General features: G+C 34.7%; 2 protein-coding genes across 2 annotated transcripts; one reads left to right on the top strand and one right to left on the bottom strand.

Annotated features, from left to right (window-relative positions):
* The first annotated feature begins 5724 nt into the window (after window positions 1–5724).
* Window positions 5725–10175, top strand: DIP1 (DISCO Interacting Protein 1). The gene is made up of 4 exons (XM_073978800.1): window positions 5725–6001; window positions 8680–8902; window positions 8976–9580; window positions 9657–10175. Exons 1-4 carry the CDS (start codon window positions 5924–5926, stop codon window positions 9855–9857), a joined length of 1107 nt encoding a protein of 368 aa, XP_073834901.1. The 5' UTR covers window positions 5725–5923; the 3' UTR covers window positions 9858–10175.
* LOC141399662 (nucleolar complex protein 4 homolog A) lies at window positions 10161–19133 on the bottom strand. The gene is made up of 5 exons (XM_073978799.1): window positions 18903–19133; window positions 18067–18838; window positions 17664–17999; window positions 17408–17601; window positions 10161–10325 (listed from the first exon to the last, which is right to left on the bottom strand). The coding sequence occupies exons 1-5, from the start codon at window positions 19035–19037 to the stop codon at window positions 10200–10202; spliced, it is 1563 nt and encodes a 520-aa protein (XP_073834900.1). The 5' UTR covers window positions 19038–19133; the 3' UTR covers window positions 10161–10199.
* Between the last annotated feature and the right edge of the window lie 131 nt (window positions 19134–19264).

Below are 19264 nucleotides of genomic sequence, written 5' to 3'. Positions count from 1 at the left end.
TTTTTTAAAAGATTTTGTTTTTCAATTTTTTTTTGAGAATGCCAGAAAACAGCTGATAAATTTATGTTTACATACGAGAATGCCGTATCAAATAGAGCGCTCCCTAAATGAAAAATTTACATATGAGTTGCCAAATCATTTTGATAGATGAAAATTTTCATAGTGGTCACACTATGTGTACAACATTCGTAGGTAGAAAATTTGACATCTCATACGACATTGATAGATGGTGTAAACAACCCTTTACTTTTGAAAATAATAAAACCATTAAAAGTTGTAAACTGCTCCCATATGAGTTGTATGGTGTCTGAAGTAAAGGAACGCTTTTCGAGTAAAAAGTGATAAAACTTGAAGATTCTTGAACGTAATACTACGTTTACATTTACGAAATCCACTCGATTTCAACTGTCAATTCCTTTGCGCATACGTCAAATGAAAGAATGAATGAAAGATTGTTTTCAATCATAAACATAATGAATCTGGTATTGCCGTCTTTTCAATATTGTATAATACCAGAGTGGAAATTATTTATCAAGTTATATTTTCATGAAAAACATCAAAATTATCAGCCAGTTTCTGTATGTCGAAAGAAGAATGTGTGCGAATGAAACACGTCCAAACTCTTACGTGTTTTTCATTTTTTTGTTTTGAAGCAAGAGCAAAGGTAAAATTTTTTCGAAAACTAAAGTTTGGGCGTGTTTCATTCGCACACATTCTTCTTTCGACATACAGAAACCGGCTGTATGTCTTTATTTACCGCTAATATATTGCAGCTACCGAGATGTTTTATTTGTGTTTCATAACCTTTTTGAAAATATGCATTAAATACCCAGCAAAAAGTTTGCCTGATTGCCTTGCTTTCCTGCTTCATTTTTGACATAATAAAAATAAAAGAATAAAAAAGGCCGTTTTCTTTTTTATTCTCAAGGCAAATATAGAAGGTAGCCGATTCGGCGAATTGCTACAACAAAGCAACTTTTGCCGTAACATAATACGTCAAAATTTGTAAAGAGAATCAATTCGCCTTGGCGCTTAAATTTGCAGCGATTTAGCTTCGGCCAATCAGAACAATATGTTTGTTTACATTTCACAATTACAACAATTTTATTTGTCATTTCATGTTCAATCAGCTGATACGAGTCGGCTACCTTCTTTAATGTGCCTTGTTTATTCTTTTATCAGAAGTAAGCAAGGTAAGCAGGCAAGGCAGCTTATGTATGCAGGCCTTTAATTTGTATATTGTCGTATATTTTTAACGACAAATTAATGGCCTGTTCCCGTTCTTTATAAAGTGGTAAAAGTCGTAAAAGTTGTAAAAGTCGTAAACGATTTTCATATAAATTTTGTGTACGGGAACGCAAAATGTGTAAAAGTGGTAAAAATTGTAAAAACTTTTTAGTTCTGGAACAGAGTTTAAATTTGCTGAAACTTGTGTGTTGTTGAATTTGATGACAAATTCTCTGGAGTAAACGCCTAGCATCGTCGAACGACTGGGCATTACAAATTGAAAATAAATTAAAATAAAAAAAAAATATTGGCAAAGTGGTTTTTCTCAGGTTTTATAGTAAAAACTGAATGCTAGTTTTATCACTGCTAGGGTCATGTTCACGACGAAATAATCAATTTATTTAGTACATTTACCTGGTTGAAGTGTGGCCATACGTTCTAATAAGTCTTTCCTATTCTCTTTTACGCCGTTGCCTAAATTAATACACGGCTTGGTCAAATGCAAGGCAAATTTATATAAAGGGTTGTTTACACCATCTATCAATGTCGTATGAGATGTCAAATTTTCTACCTGCGAATGTTGTACACATAGTAGCTCTGTTCCTTTACGTGCAAGAATCTTCAAGTTTTGCCACTTTTTACTCGAAAAGCGTTCCTTTACTTCTGACACCATACAATTCATATGTGAGCAGTTTACAACTTTTGCTACTTTTGCAGGTTTTACCATTTTCAAAAGTAAAGGAACAGACCAAGTGTGACCACTATGAAAATTTTCATCTATCAAAATGATTTGGCAACTCATATGTAAATTTTTCATTTAGGGAGCGCTCTATTTGATACGGCATTCCTGTATGTAAACATATAGCCTGTTTCACTATGTCGAATGAAAATGAAAACGAAAGAAAAACAACTAAACTCGTGTATGATTTTTAAATTTTGTAGTTCTTTTAAAGCAAACACAAAGTCAATATTGCCATGAAAACTAACGTTTAGTTGTTTTTCGTTCGCAATCATTTTCTTTCGACATAGTGAAACAGGCCCATAAATTTATCAGCTGCTTTCTGGCATTCTCAAAGAAAAAAAAGAAAAAAAAATCTTTTAAAAAAGAAAATAGAAAGTTATGTATATTTAAATATTTAGAAAAGTAAACAAAGGGTGTTTATAATGTAATTTTCAGATCGATTGGTCGAAAGAAGCAGTCTTGGAAATGATTGCTTTGTGGCAAAAACATAAATGCCTCTATAACCCCAAAAACCTATTCTACCACAACAAACATGCTAGATATTCATTTTCCTTCAACCAAAATTAAAATTTGCGCAAATTTGCAACTCAACAATAAATGTAAACAATGACAAAAACAGCTGTTTTTATATTTATAGGTTATGTCATACGAAAATAACACTTGTAGGTATGAACGCACAAATTGAAAGTTGTATGGATGACGTCAATTTTGACAAACATAGAGAATGTCGAATGGGTGAAAGAAATGACAGCTCATATGACATTGATAGATGGTGTAAACAGCCCTTAAGGTAAGTATATGCATGAATTACAACAACTAACAAATTTACAAAAATAACATTGTTGTTATTGAAAATTAATTGTCAAAGAAAATATTGAATATTAGGGTCGTTCAAAAATGTTTTCAGGAAAAACAAATACATTTTTAAAATCCTCTCAAATAGAACACATTTGAATCAAAATGTAAATATAAGCTTTGTTCCCGTACTTTTTAATAGTAAAACTCGTAAAAGAGAGAAAAATTGTTGTCACACAAAAGTTTTTTCAAAAAGTTCGGGAACGCAAAAATGGAAAAAACGTCAAAAAAGCTGGAACAAATGTCAAAGTCGGCATACCAGCCAATCAGACGCCGGCATCCATGTTACTATTTTTTACACGCTCAAATTTGTCGAGTAAAAAGTTTTTAAAGAGAGCGTCGTTCAGCGCCATTTTTGTTTAAAGAGAAGTGAACATTTTACAACTTTTTACTTTTTTGTGTACGGGAACGCTTTTTCGAGTAAAATGTGTAAAAGTCGTAAAAATTGTAAAAACTTTTTAGTTCTGGAACACAGCTATAAAGAATTCAGAACTCTCGTAGGTAATTTTTATTACACGTTTAGGATGAAAAGCAGTATTTTATGGTAGCAAATTTCATGAGTAGACCCTATTACATTTTGAAAATCAAATTTACAAAAAAAAAGTAATTATACAGCTGATTGTCACTTCTACCTTGTATAAATGTGCCTTGGTGTAGCATCACATCGTACAGCTTCCTTTCTTTTGAAGTAAATGACAAAATTGAAAGAAAATGACTTCATGACAGTTCAAAATGTGCATAAAAACTAATATAAAGTTTTATGATATGATTTAAAGCATTTCTCTAAAAAAATAGTCTTATGCCAGACTATGAAATTTTCACTAGCAAATTCTTTGATTTTGATAATTTTGTAATTAAACAAAAAATATATAATTAACATGGATGATTCGCGAAGATAAGTATATAGAAGCAATAAATAATAGCAATTTTGTACAAAAATGTTGTTTTTTATTTACAGTGATTATAGATGGAGATTCGAACAAAAAAATTGCTTCTCACAACAAGGCTGCGTAATGAACCAGATTTTCGTTCGAATCGAAGAAAGCGGACAGTTTTTTTTAAATTTTCTAGTTACGTACAAAAAGATAAAAAGGCGGAACAATACTCCTGGATAAGTTACATGTCTTTGGAATCTTTCTGCGTTGCAAATGTTCCGATGATTCTAAAACATTTCTTTTTCTTTTTATTGTGTTTATCACACTCAGCAAATTTTGACTGGAGGCATGGTACAATAATAATTGTTAGGTAGGCCACAGCTAACAGCTGATTACAATTTTTTTTTGCTATGGCTTAATCTGTCAAAACCGTGTTGACATGCAGAGTTGATATTTATTATTGATCAAAAAATTCAACTCTGTTTTGTTTTCATTTTAACATTTCGTTCTTCTTCTTTGTATACTCATCCGTTATCATTCATCAAAACAATTTTGACGTTTTAAGTCATAGCGACAGGCTTGTATTTTTTGGCGATTCTCATACCTTGCCTACCTATGAATTATTGTACCATGACTGGAGGTTTCATTCACGCATTGTGATAAATTAAAAAAAGGTTCAAACGAAATTTGTGCGGACGCATTCTGCATGTTTGTTTTCCCTAATAACATCTGCCAGCTGTTCCACATCGTCAATGTAAACAATGTTCACAGTTGCACAATGCATGAGTGTGCAACTGAAATATTTTGACTAAGCAATTCACGATATGGAAGTGAGCCAGATTCACACCTCTTACCTATAAATTCATTTTCATGTTAATGAAAATGTTCATAGTCTGGCATAAGACTATCATTTACGAAATCCACTCGATTTCTACTGTCAATTCCATTGCTTAAACGTCAAATGAAATCCAATGGATTTCATATGTGATTTCATTTAACGTATACACAAAGGAATTGACAGTTGAAATACACTCGATTTCGTAAAAGTTCTGCTATTCCCTCTATTGTTTTAGTACGTTTATATATAACCGGATTTAATAAACCCACTGGGTTTCAAATGCCAATTCCTTTGCGTACACGTCAAACATGGCCTTAAATCATGTTTATATTATAGCCTTTTGCAGGGTTAACCTTCTTAATGAGGATTCATTTGACGTATACGCAAAGGAATTGGCATTTGAAACCCAGTGGGTTTGTTAAATCCGGTGATATATATACGTACTATTAAATAAACACACAAATCTTTACATTTTGCAATTTGAAGTGTGGACATGTAGCATAAAATTTGGGAACAAGACGGGTTTACACGCGCACACCCGATTTTTTTGAAATTTTTACCACAGGTAGGTCTCGTTGCCCTAATCACAAAAATGTATATATCGTCTAGATGTAGTCCATACTTCCCGAGATATAGGCCATTAAAGTTCCAAATTTTCTTTTAAATTGTAATTTTCTTTCGCAATAGCCGGCCTTCGGCCGGGGATTTAAGACTTTCTCCTATGGACAGGGGCAAATCTAGGGAACGGGAACAAAAATTTATTTTAAATTATAAATGTTTCTTTAATTAGCCGGCCTTCGGCCGGGGATTTAAGGCTTTCTGCTATGGACAGGTACAAGTCTCGGGAACGGGCACAAAATTTTCTTTTAAATTAAATTTTTTTCTAAATAGCCGGCCTTCGGCCGGGGACTTAAGACTTTCAACTATGGACAAGTGCAAATCTAGGGAATGGAAACAAAACTTTATTTTATATTATTAATTGTGCTCTAATTAGCCGGCCTTCGGCTACATATTTTTGGAACTTTAAAGGCCTATATCTCGGGAAGTATGGACTACATCTAGACGATATATACATTTTTGTGATTAGGGCAACGAGACCTACCTGTGGTAAAAATTTCAAAAAAATCGGGCGTGCGCGTGTAAACCCGTCTTAAGCCAAAATTTGTAAATAAAAATTGACGGCTTCTATAAGTGGCCGGCGTTAAATAGCTTGGCACAGAACTATTAAAATTACTCGGCTTCGGCTTGGCACTTCCGCTGCATTGAAAAATTCTACACTTGTATTTATTCGTCACACGAATTGAAGAAGTTGTTGTGTGCAGACGTGCTTTGTCAGTTAATAATTGTTCTCGTGTGTGCAAAGAAAATTAAAAAGAATATTTAAAAATGAGTAGCTACAGAGCTGGAAATCGTGGTGGCAGACGTCCCATGCAAGCTAAACCTTTTATAAGTGCTGACACCGGGGTAAGAATACAAAATGGAGAAAAATACTATATACTGTGTATTATACAATTATTGTTTCAACTTAGAACAACAATGTTAAGATAGTAATTGTGAAAATCTCACTATTTGTAAATTGTAATGAAGAAAGAACGAACAATTTTGTTAATAAGTTATTTCTTTTTTTATGATTTGTTTTTTGCAGCGAAAAAGTCTGTTTTGTGGTTGAAAAAAACGTAATGAAACAAAACCAAATTCTTAGACTTTTTTGCAATAATCTTTACAAGCGCTAAAATTTTTATGTATACTAGTAGGTTTCTATAACTAGAGAAAGGGAGGTTCTAGTGCTGCGCGCTCGCTGCTGCTGCTAGCAAATAAATTGGAGGAAACTAATTTATTTTGTTGGGGATGTGCCCTAAAAACTTCCTTTTACTCAGTTATGTAAACTTGCAGAGAAGAAATGTGAAAAAAAAAGAATGGCTAAGGCACAAAATTCTGTGTATGTGTCAAAAATGTGGATGTGGAATCTTAGCGCTTTTGTGAATGATTATTGAAAAACGTTCTATGTGAACAATTGCTTAAATTATTAGTTTTGTGTTTTATAGTTATGTACATTTTATTGTTGCTTAATGCTCAAACGTAAAAATAATTGCAAGTCGACAAATTTGTAGTGTGTACAAAGAAAAAAAAAAAACATGGATACTATACACAAAAGAATCTGGGAAACATGAGGGTTTTTTCATTAAACTTTATAGCGTTGTTTCAATGAGTTTCACAGAAACGCTGTGTTCGTTTACCTGTCAATTGTTGGTGAAAGAGAGGAGAGAGGGTAAAAATCATTTTGCCGGTATACAGAAATTTTATATTTTTCGTATGTTTGCATCTTTTTTTATATTTCTAACTAATTATATGATTGGTGTTTCAAATTGTATCTTTGGTTAGATTAACTTCTTTACTTTAGCAACAAAATATTATTTTGATTAGTCATTAAAAATGCATTAAGAGAGAGAGTGTGTGTGAGTAACGGCAAAGAGACTCGATTTTTGCCGGTATACACAACTGTTTTTTCTCCTTTTATTTTTTCTATTCTATTATTTTTGTTAAAATGTGTAAAATGATAGAAAGGTTGATAAAAACTAGACATTTTGTCTGAAACAAGAAAAAATCCATTGTGAAGCACATTTATTTACCCAATCATCGTGGTTTATTTGACTCTGTCTTCAATAGCGTGCCTTGCCATTTGTGTATGTATCCATGGTTTTAGTACAGGGGTTATTTACATGTCATCTCTGCAATACGTTGCTGGGGTGAAAAGGCAAATCATCCCCCAACATTTGCATTGCAGGTGTCAATAAATGCCCAAAATATTTGACAACCAATCCTCTGCTGATGCCAAATAGTGAGCGTTCCAAGAAAATGAAATCAATTACAAAAAAGTAAAATATCATTCCATAGCAATCCCTATTGTAAATATATTTATTACATTGTAATTATTTCATTTCCTTATAGGGTTTCATCTAAATATGTTTTGTTGGTCTGTATGCACCGCATACACACTGCCATGTTGTGAGATGGGGTACTTTTATTTGACTTAAGTCTAGTTTGGAAGCTCCACAAAAATCATTTTAAAATTTTTACTGCAGCTGGGCTCGGAAGAACTGATTGTTGCCAAACAAATCTTTTCTAGTGGAAATCCACACTTCTCCAGATATGATCCCTCAAAGCCAGCAACACTGAAAACATAAACGTTAAAATTGGAGACCTCATTAAATTTGTTGTGTAACCAAGCTCATGCGAGCAGATGTTGCACCCAGACATCTTTGACTGCGTCACATTTGTTGTCCAAATGGGAATAAGTGTGGTTTACGCCCGATCTTTTGTCTTTTTGTACTTTCAAGGCCCTCATCTCGGAAAGCATGGACATTCCCCAGATAAAAAAAATCATGTTTGTGTTCAGGAAAATTTCAAAGACACTGCGGTGCCGTGCCTAAGCCCTGCTCAACCCCAAAATTTTCTTATAAATAGTAATATTTTCCAAATAGAAGGCCTTCGGCGAAGTATTTAAAACTTTCTTATAAATTATAAGTTTGTTCCAATAGTCGGTCTTTTGAAGGGGATTTAAGAATTGCATGCCTACGAGATTTTTGGAACATTAAAGGGATATATTTTGGGATGTATGGACTTCCCATAGACCTTCAGCGTTCAGGAAAATGAAATCTACCTGTGGTAAAAACAGAACAACAAAACAAATTTTGGCGAAATTAAAAAAGTGGTATTTACAAAAACGTTTGGGTTTTTAGCTGTAGAAATGTCCATAGCTATTGCTAAACTAAAGTTTTAGTATGCAAAAATACCAAAGTGATGGTGTTGTAAGAAACCAGCGATGATGACGATAATGGACTGTGAGTGTGGAGGCAAAAAAGGCACAATGCATTGAAAAATTGTTGGTGTCCTCCAGATAAGTACATTAGAAATCACCGACATCACATCCGTGAATTGTTGTCATCAAAAGGTTGTAGAAGATGATGTGCGCCGCATACACGCATACTATGTAATGGTGGTGTTCATTATTTGTGTTTTATTGGGTAATTTATTTTTAAACACAACCTTTGTTTAAGTTTATAATAAAAAAGTAAATTGAAGTTCCTTTAAGAGAGAAATTAATAACCAAAACTAATGTTGATGATTTTTGCATAATATAGGAAGCATATAATACCCCTACTAAAGCTCAACCGCAACAGCAAGCTGCTCCAACACCTGTACCTGCACCGGTGCAACAGCAACAACAGCCCCAACAACCAGATCCTCAACCAGAGGGTAATCCCTTCAAGGACAATGATTCGGAATTGAATGTTTCGGGTTTGGTTGATGAAAATGGCAAAGTTAAATTCAAGAAAATCTTTGCTGTTCGCAAGAAGGCTTCAGGTAAAACGTCTAAAAATTATAATAGCCATAAAATAAACTAATGTTAATAAACATCATCTTTACTTTGTTGTAGTTCGTGCCAAGGAGAAGCGCATCAGACAAAATCGCCGTCTACGCAAAACACTGGTACCCAAGAATGCCTTAATGGCCCTGAATGAATTGAAGGGTGTGTCGGTTGGAGATTTTGTCATCAACTCTAACCCGAATGGAGGTTTTATTGCGTTGGTTACCTGCAATAACAACCAATATGAAGGACGTGGCATTTCCAAAACAGCTGCCAAGAACAGTGCCTGTGAGAAGGCCCTGCGTGATTATATTATTGCCAAAATGCGTGAGCGTCCACGTAAAATGTCAAATGGCAATAATGCCAATGTCATGGATACCGCCGAAGATGGCAACGACAACACCAATGAAGGTGGCAATGACACAACCCTAGATGAAGCTGAGGACGTTCCGATGGTAAATTTGGCCTCCTTTGCCATTTACAAACTTTTCTCGGAATGGGAAAATGAAGGGTTTGTCATACCCGAAATGCATCCAGCATCAGCAGCTATCAGTGGCAACATAAGTGACAACGAGAGCATGTCTGGCGCCGCCAAGGAACCCAAAAAGCCACCAATTCGCACGGAATTGCCACCCAATTGGGAGGCCATGCACCCAGCTTCTTTGCTATGCTTTGTAAGTTTTTTTTTTGACACCTTCATTTATAGGATAGATAAAAACAAACATTAATTTTCCCCTCTCTCATCCACAGATGCGTCCTGGTGTCACCTATACAGACAAAGGCACAACTGGCGAAAAGCCAAACATTCTACACACGTTGGCCATAACAGTTGACGACCAAGATTTTGAAGCTAGTGGACGTTCGAAGAAAATTGCACGACGCAATGTTGCCGCCATGGCCTGCAATACCCTGTTCAGCACAAATTTTGCTGAGGAAATGAAAACTGAATAAATTTCCCTATACTTTTTAGTTTGTAAGTCAATTTTTAGACATTAAGGAGGATCGGCACAGTTCCTCCACAAAACAACACCCAGACACACACATCCTAGTTCATATAAACAAAATCATACAATGTAGACGGACTCTCAAATTGTAATTTTTCTCTTAGTTTTAGTTTATATTCCACATTATGGTGGTCTCTATTTTACAATGATGATGACATTTGTCTATTCCTGCTATTTAATTTATGCTACTGCTGATACTTCCAAAAAAATGAATTCTGGATTTTAATTAAAATAAATAGACAAAAAATGATTAAAAACTTACAAATGTTTATTATTTTCATTGCTTTTATTAAACTAAACTCCAATAACTTTTGAATTGATCATTTTTTGGTAAGAAGAGTGTTTCCGGCTTCTCAAATGCCAAGGCATACTGTTGTTGCTGCTTCGGTTTCTTTGTGATTTCCTGTTCAAAGATCTGTAAGGAAGGAAAGTAAAAGAATTTCATTAGTATAAAAAAAAGTAAAGCATGGAGGAAAAACAATCAGATGAGGTATTCCTATAGTTTCATCTATCAATGTTTTGATAGGGTGCAGATTTCTTTTGATTTCTTTTATCCTTGATTTAATAAGATGTTAGATCAGCCAAACTTGTCAAGTAGAAAAAAGGCCACGACACATACGGTCCGTTGTGCGTCGCGGTAAAAACAACAACCACATGAAAAAAGTGTAATTGATGCCAAGTTTGTTCTTGAAGTTTTCATGTGGTTGTTGTAACGAGACGCTTAATGGATCATATTTGCCGCAGCCTTAAGAGAATGATCAAAAACGGTCAACATAGGTCCATGTTTTGGCATAGCCCTCATATAACGATACCTCTCGATTTTCGTTATTTTGAAGATTTTAGCTACAATTTTTGACCGAACTACCTGTAAATTGACAGATGAGGTTCCTAGTAATCACAAAACATCTCCACCTAAAAATGACAACATAGGTCCAAGTTTTGGTATAGCCCCAGTATAAAGTTACCCCCCGGTTTTCGGTATTTTGAAGATTTAGCTACAATTTTCGACCGAACTATTTGTAAGTCGACATTTGAGGTTCCCAGTAGTCACACATACATATAACGGTACCTCTCGATTTTCGGTATTTTGAAGATTTTAGCTACATTTTTTGACCGAAGTACCTGTAAATTGATGGGCCGATTCCGTACAGCGAGGCGAGTCGTGCCGCGTTGCCAAATGCAATTTTTAGATTCCGTACGGCAATATTCGCCTGACGCCGTCAAATTTTGTCGCCGTAATGCTCATTTTCCGGCGACAAAAAAAAAAAAAAAAAAACGAAAAATTGAATCGTAAGTAACATTTTCATTTATTTTAAGTGAATTTACTTAATATTATATACGTTTTTGATGTTTCAGTACTTATAATGGTGAAAATTACTACAAGACAGCAATTTGAAATGCTGGTTCAAAAAATCGCTGTACGTAGTGCATTTTTTAAATTTTGTCACAGAGACGATAGACGACGCGACATGACTCGCCTCGCTGTACGGAATCGGCCCATGACAGTTGAGGTTCCTAGTAATCACAAAACATCTCCACCAAAAACTGTCAACAAAGGTCCATGTTTTGCTATTGCCCCATATAACGGTACCTACCGATTTTCGTTTTTTTTATTTTATGGTTCGATTCCGTATTGCGACGCGAGTCGTGTCGCGTTACCAATTGCAATTTTTTCGTATGGCAAAAGTCGCCCGACGACGTCAAATTCTGTCGCCATAAACTGTACCTTTTCCGGCGACAACAAACTAGCTGTCGCCGTGCATTTTTACAAACGAATAAAAACGAAAACTGAAACGTAATAGTACGTTTATATATAACCGGATTTAACAAACCCACTGGGTTTCAAATGTCAATTCCATTGCTTATATTTCAAATAAATCCTCATTGAGAAGGTTAACCCTGCAAAAAGCTATAATATAAACATGACCTAAGTCACATTTTCATTTATTTTAAGTGAATTTATTTAATATTTGCTCTGTTCCAGAACCAGAAGAAGGGAAAAATGTTATCGAAGTAAAAAATAGTAGCTTCTTGCAAATATTAAAAATTAGTAGATACATGCAGTACTGGAACAAACCAATTATGTACGTTTTTTTGGGTTTTCAGTACTTATATTGGTAAAAATTACTACAAGAGCACCCAAACGTAGCTCTTGGAGTCAGACTTTTTGGCGAAACTAAAGCCACTTCTGATGAGGCAATTAAATTGTTGTGTGCGTACACCAGATGAATGGCACTGAGTTTGGACCCATGTTAAATCCAAACTAAAGAAAAACATGTCTCAAAAAATGTCTATTCAGATATAAATGGCGAACATCTTCCTTTGGTCCCATTACATGTACATGTGATCCGTCAATGCATCCGACAACGCCCGGGAAATTTGTTTTTGAATAAAAATAGTTTTTATTTTGACGATTTTCCTCTTCTGTTATTTTGGAAACAAACCAAATTTTACACTGCTTTGCCTCTATTAACTCCAGAAATTCACTTAATACATTTGACAATGTTGAGCAAACCCGAGGTTAAAGTCATTGCCATGGCATTTTTTAAAGCTTCCTTCTGCAAAAAATCTTAAAGCAGCACACACTTTAAGGAGTGGCTGTATTGCTGTTGATCTGTCTTTTTTTAAAGTAATTTTTTAATGCCTCTACTATACAAATAACAGCGTCTTTTGGAAGCCGAAAATACGCTTTAAACCTAAAAAATTAACAATTATTTTGATGAATGTTGGAAACCAAACATACTCACAATACTGATGGCAATTCTAAAGGATTCGATTTATCTCTTAAGTGTCGTCTGATAGATGCTACGTTAACTATATTTTCTTCATTGTCATCAAAAAATTGTTCCACTGAGCTTATTATTTTAGAAAACTATAACTTTTGTGTACAACTTAGCTCTGTTCCAGAACTAAAAAGTTTTTACAATTTTTACCATTTTTACACATTTTGCCTTCCCGTACACAAAATGTATATGAAAATCGTTTACGACTTTTACAACTTTTACGACTTCTACCACTTTATAAAGTACGGGAACAGGCCACTTGCTCTAATATTTTTTTCTGATTTATTCAGATCAAAACAAAAAACGCTCCGCTACATCACCAATAACTTGTTATCGAAGATTATTTTCTATCAATACAATTTTAAAATTTTGTCGCAGAGACGATTGACGACGCGAAATGACTCGCGTCGCAATACGGAATCGACCCATAAGTGAAACGACATATATTTTTGTAAATTCAATATAAGTGTTTTGAGCCTTCTACTATTAGTTTAATTGTAAAGCAGTATGAATTTCAATACAGAAATGGAATTTTCTATTATTAAATTTGCTGTCGGCAACGCAACTGGAGTTGGCTTGCTATCCATAATCGACCCCTTATAGTTTGTAGAAACGTCTTTCTTCAAATTGGGCATTTGTTGCTTTAAAAAACCCAACGATTTAGCCTAAACTTCATTTTTGTAAGGTCTACGTATACTTATCTGTGCCACTGTATATACAAAACATAAAATACGCTCGACGTATTTCGGTAGTATTCATAAGAATACCTGTGGTTCTACTTTTTTCATATACGACGTGAATACGGACGTATTAAGGCATTGGCCTTCGATAATTTAGAAATACAAAAGGACCTCGCTTTGCGTTGTTTTCGAAGTTGCGTCGTTGCTTATGCCATGTTCATACCAACACTATAATTATGTTGTTCGCTCTCACAATTACGTATACGAATTAACCCGTTCATATGACATGGTACATACTTCATACCAACATATGGTCTGTTCGAGAACTGCAAGAATCTACTAATTTTTACTATTTTTGCCGATAACATAAAGGAAAAAATTTTATCGTAGTAAAAATTAGTAGCTTCTTGCAGGTTCTGGAACAGAGCAATAGTTTATATTTTCATACATTTTGTTTGCTGATTTTAAAGAAAGTTTCAACCAAAAGAAATGCAAATTAGTTGATATGAACTGGAAATACACTTTTCTTTCCTTCAAACATCTATTTTATTTCAAATGCTATTCATTTCAGTCATGTTTTCTATTTTTTTCTTACAATTATGGTGTTTTCAACACCTTTTTCAAATTTCGTATTTTCAAAATTTACAAGTGAGACCTGTCAAATAACTTTTTGGTATACAGACTTTCAGGCAGACATTTGAGTTTGAGTGTAATTGTTTTTCAAAGACAGACCTCCACCATAGTTGTTGTTGTAACAGTGTTTTATTATTATGTTTGTATGTTCGTTCTCCTGTTCAATCTGGGTCTATCTCCAGTTCCAGGATAGTGGCTACTTCGATGGGATGTAGCCACAGATCCACTGGAGTTAGATGAGTAGGTTTGGCGGGGCAGTTAAAAAGGTGTTTTGTGTCGTGCGGGCGCATGCGCATACTGGCCAGATGTCTTGCACGGCGCGATCAATTTCCGCCAAATACGAATTTAAGCGACTGCAATATACCGAGCGTAGTTGAGCCAAAACTACTCTGGTTTGTCGTGGCAGCTGACGCTCCTATCAATATATCGCAGCAGATGGGTTATGTACTCCGAGGACATTATTCACACTATATTTGCTTAAGGCGTTAGCAACTGCATCCGTGTGAATGCTATTCAAACCTGCTTGATATGCTTGTTGATCTAGGGGTTCTCTCCTTTTAACAAAATTTTGAAATGTTATACCAATAAAATTGTTTACCTAAGAAGCGATATGTATTCTTCGATTAAGACAAAAAGCAAATCGCAATACTCTGTTTATTGCAAGCACAATTATATTCACATTGACTTCAGAAGTGGCAGAATATATGTATCTCCAAACAATATAGTACCATGGGCAAAACCAGTCTCTTTATATAGTGGTTTTAGCTTTGGTCGCTCGTTCAGAAACCCGCAAATTCCTATCCCAAGAATTTGGAAAAACGTATTTAGAAGATCATTTTTAGTACGAATAGCTCGAAGCTGGAATCGTTTACCGTCAGAGTTACGGGTTTTCTCTCATTCTAACAATCTTTTTAAGTTAAAACTTCTCCAGTTCTTTTGTGGCCAAACTAGCCGGGCTAGGCACTTTGATTTTTATGACTACTGCTGACTAGGACTTATTATTTGATTAATAAATTCTTTCTCAAATTTTATGGTTGGGGAACCATATTTTACTCATATTTACTTATATTCTTTGATGTTTAATTTTATTATCTTACTCTTTTATTTTATTATCTTACTCAGTTGAATTATACTTTGTAATGTTTCTGGCCTTGATGGCTTGTATTACAAAATGAATTAAATAAATAAATAAATAAATCATTCCATGAGCCAAACGCTGCCTAACATGGATATGCAAGGATAGGTCAGTACTATAAAGGCATCTTAAAGAAAAAATTATCATAGAGACGACTGTATTAATGTGTTGATATTGATGCATGTTTGGAAGATTACAATGTCCATGATTGGAAAATATCGGGGCAACATTTAAGAGTCATTTTAGTTGGTGCCACCTCCGAGAAAAAATAGACTACACTGTTAACATTTCGAGATTTTGTATGGGAGCCCAGCGAAAAGTTTGCCTCCAAAGAGGCAGTTAAATGATATGTATAAGTGATTTGGAAGTGCATCAAATTATGCATTTTCACTCATGATTTTTACAAGGGAGTGACCCCGGAAAGAGGCACTCCATTGCATCGCATTTTAACTGACCCTTTGGCATTGCATTTTAACTGAACCTTTGGCACTGCATTTTAACTGACCCTTTGGCATTGCATTTTAACTGAACCTTTGGCACTGCATTTTAACTGACTCTTTGGCATTGCATTTTAACTGACCCTTTGGAGTAGAATAGGAGGCAGTCCGGAGCACGTGTTTTGAATAACAAAATAAAATGCATTTATTATTTGTGTAAAATAAAAATATTAATAACTTTATTAAATGAACTCAAATTATGAAAATTCTCTATTGAATTTAATTGCAAACATGTGTGTTTCAACCGCTTTTCATTTAATCCAAGCTTAACTGCTTTTGCTTCATCCGCTAAATGGGTTTGATATTGTCTTCCCATCACCAGTTAAGATTTCGACATGTACTCCAACAGCACTCCATTGGGAAATTTTCTTCTCGTGAGTTACCGGAAAAATTTTCACAAATTAAATATTATTTAGTTTGTATTAACAAATGTATTCCGCTGCTGTAGAGATGTACAAACTGATTTATGTACATGTAGGGATCTCTAACAACTGCTAATAAAATGTAGTGAACGGAGTGCCTTTTTCAGGACTCTGTTTGCACTGCATACGGATGCTGTTAAATTGTGAGGAATTGGAGTGCCTTTTTCCCGACTCCGTTGAACTGCCTTTGGATGTTGTTAAAATGTGACAAATGGATGTGATTCTTTGGATTGCATCCAAATGCGGTTAAAATGTGAGGAATGGAGTGCCTTTTTCACGACTCCAGTTGAACTGCATCAAAACATGCCGTGACAGAACTAGTCTACATTGCACTACTTCCAATTTATTTTGCTGGGGAGGTACTCGAAGTAATGCACCGAACTAGTCCAACTAGTCCAATAATATTACGATGTGCAAAGTTTGGACCAAGGCCAAACACTACTTTAAATATATGTAGTCCCAATCAGGCATTTTAAAAATTCACCGTAAATTCCGTCGTTTCAACTTAAAAGAGAAAGTTTGAAATCACACGAAAAATTTACGCTCAGAATATCCCTCATTATATCGTTTTAAACAGGACCACAAGGAGTACTTTCGGTAAAAATTTGCAAACGATCCTCTAATAGCCCTTAAATTGTTGTTAAAAAAGTATCAGTAGAATAGAAATATGACATAAAGCTTTCGTTGGTCCCTGCCGTTATATTTTAATTTCGTCAAAATCTGTACATTGTCGTCCTGGACTGGAGAAAGTTACTGCTATGATATTGATATTATAGGAAACCGATATCTGTCGAACTATTATTGTACATTATTGTATGGCAATTAATTGTGCCATGGTACATACTTATTAATTTAGGTCGTCATGTTTGGTGATAACAGTCCCACTTTTTAGACAACTTTGTTTTTAAATAATTTTTTAGGTTAGAAGCAATTTGATAAATTCATAAGCTTTCCTCACTTGGACAGTTTTAAAACTTAAAACAATGTAATTACATTACTGAACTCGGGGTAGGATTCCGGCAAATTAAGGAATTGTTTAGTCGAAGTACCCCAGAAGATTGTTGGTTTCAGTTCATTTATCGATGAACGCTTTTGGTACAGTCACAATGCGACATTCTGGCTGACTTCCGAAATCTCAATTGCTATGTAAATGTTTTAAGCCTCCTATTCCATATTGCAGTAATAACTGAAATAACGGAGTTTTATCACGTTTTGGAAGTCAGCCACTTTTCGTTGATGCTGATAAGGGGATTCCTAACTTCTCTTTCGTCAATAAAGTTGCTTTTAATATCAATTTTCCTTCACAAAGTTATTTCCAATAGGTAGAGAGAGTTAATTTGTACTTACATCTTCTTCTTTGACTTCCAAGATTTCGGATAAATCCCATTCTTGTTTCGGTAATGGCTGCGATATAAAACGTGCTGCTGTAGCCACAGAGGGTATGGCATGTTTTTGTAATGCCACAATTTCCCATAATGAACTCTCGATGGCATTTGACTTGACCGGATCACGTTCTTGCATGTTGTAAGGGTCAGTGGAGACTGTTGGGAGAAAACACATAAATATAAAATTCGCCATAAAACCATAACAAAAGTTTACAAACCTTCTAATACTTGTGTAGCACATATTAAACGCTTTAAACCCAAATGTCGCAACAACAAATTACCAATAAATTGTAGCATAATTACAGCATCCTGCGGTGGTGCTATTAAACATAAACGTGCCAAACGTTTCATAAAGGCAGCAACAAGATTTTCTGGCAAATGAGTAGATGACAGAAATATATCACCCAAATAGAATAGACGTGCCTTATATTTCGTATGAAAGATTTCAGGTTCAAACATCGAATACAGTTTTTCATATACATTTGGATAGGTTATATTGTGCTTTTGGATTAAGGTGAAAACACCTTGCAGAGCCAATAGGGACACGGGACCACCTGTTGCAATGAAACAATATTAAAGTTAGAAGCTTATTTTTTGGGATGTATGTATATCTTTACTTACCACAATCCAACGAGTCCATAAGGAAGTCTGTTAACAGCACAGGCTTTTCGTAATGTGGCAAAACACATTCCAGTAGGACAATTAACATTTGCCTATGTACAGATTCAGCTAAATTTGGTTCCAGCCATGTCATTATATTATTCCAAATACGATTGATGTGTTTTCGCGTATTAGCATAATCAAAATGTTCCGTATCGGGGGCATTTTCTGTTAATGGCACCAGCTGCTTGGCATTATCCTGTACGGATTTATTCAATGGTAAGGCATTTATTAGATTTAAACAATTTATAGCCACGTTTTCATTTTGGGTCATTGTCTTTTTGACCATTGATGACAACACGAACCAGCAATTCTGTACAACATCCAAATATTCGGCGTATTCTTTAAAACTTTGAATTATTGCGGTTTGTATGAGACGTTTTTCGGTCACCAGCTTTTCTATAATGCTACGCAAACGTTTACGTGGAAAATGCAAAGGTTCTTCATCTACATTTATGGGATACTTTCCCTCTGCCGCCAATAGTTTCATACACGATACTAAAGCTTGTGAGGAGTCTTGAGATTTTTCACAACTTTCAATAGCACATAACATTAGATTCCATGTCTGTTCATAACGTTCCCTTAACCAATCACGATATTTGGTTTCAGCTTCTGTTTCCAAGTTTTGCTTATTGACCGCAACAAACATTTCTTTCCTTTTCAGCAGTTGGACAAATACAACTTCTAAGGTTAGTAGAGCTGGTGTTAGGGAGTCCTTAATTTTAATGGCATTCTGCAAAAGGAATGTTTAATTTATTAGTTTCAGTTTTTATTGATCTATTTCGGTACAAACTTACATCCAAGTATTGTATGATTTCTTCCAAGTTTTTGGACTTAACTTTACTGTTGAGGAAATCATTGGCCTTTGCTCTAAGCTCCTTTGATATTTTACTCTTAAGATTATTTGCAGGAGGAGTATCAATTGGGGCCATTATTTCTTTTAAATTCTATTAAATTGCTGCAAGCAAATGAAGAATGAAGATACAACAACTAAATGTCAACAATAACATGTGCAGGAAAATGTAAACACATGGGCATGGTGGGTAAAGTTATTCACCACACAGTAAGCACTTATTTTGGTAGATTTCAACGAAAACTTTGAGTTTATAATAAAATAGTCTTGGAAATAAGCAAAAAATCCATATTTCATTTTAAAAAT

This window comes from Musca autumnalis, unplaced genomic scaffold (genome assembly GCF_047663935.1).
Source record: "Musca autumnalis isolate F117 unplaced genomic scaffold, ASM4766393v1 scaffold_3, whole genome shotgun sequence".
In the NCBI taxonomy this organism is placed as follows: domain Eukaryota; kingdom Metazoa; phylum Arthropoda; class Insecta; order Diptera; family Muscidae; genus Musca; species Musca autumnalis.
Note: the sequence above shows the minus strand (reverse complement) of the source record. Positions and strands in the feature narration are given on the sequence as shown.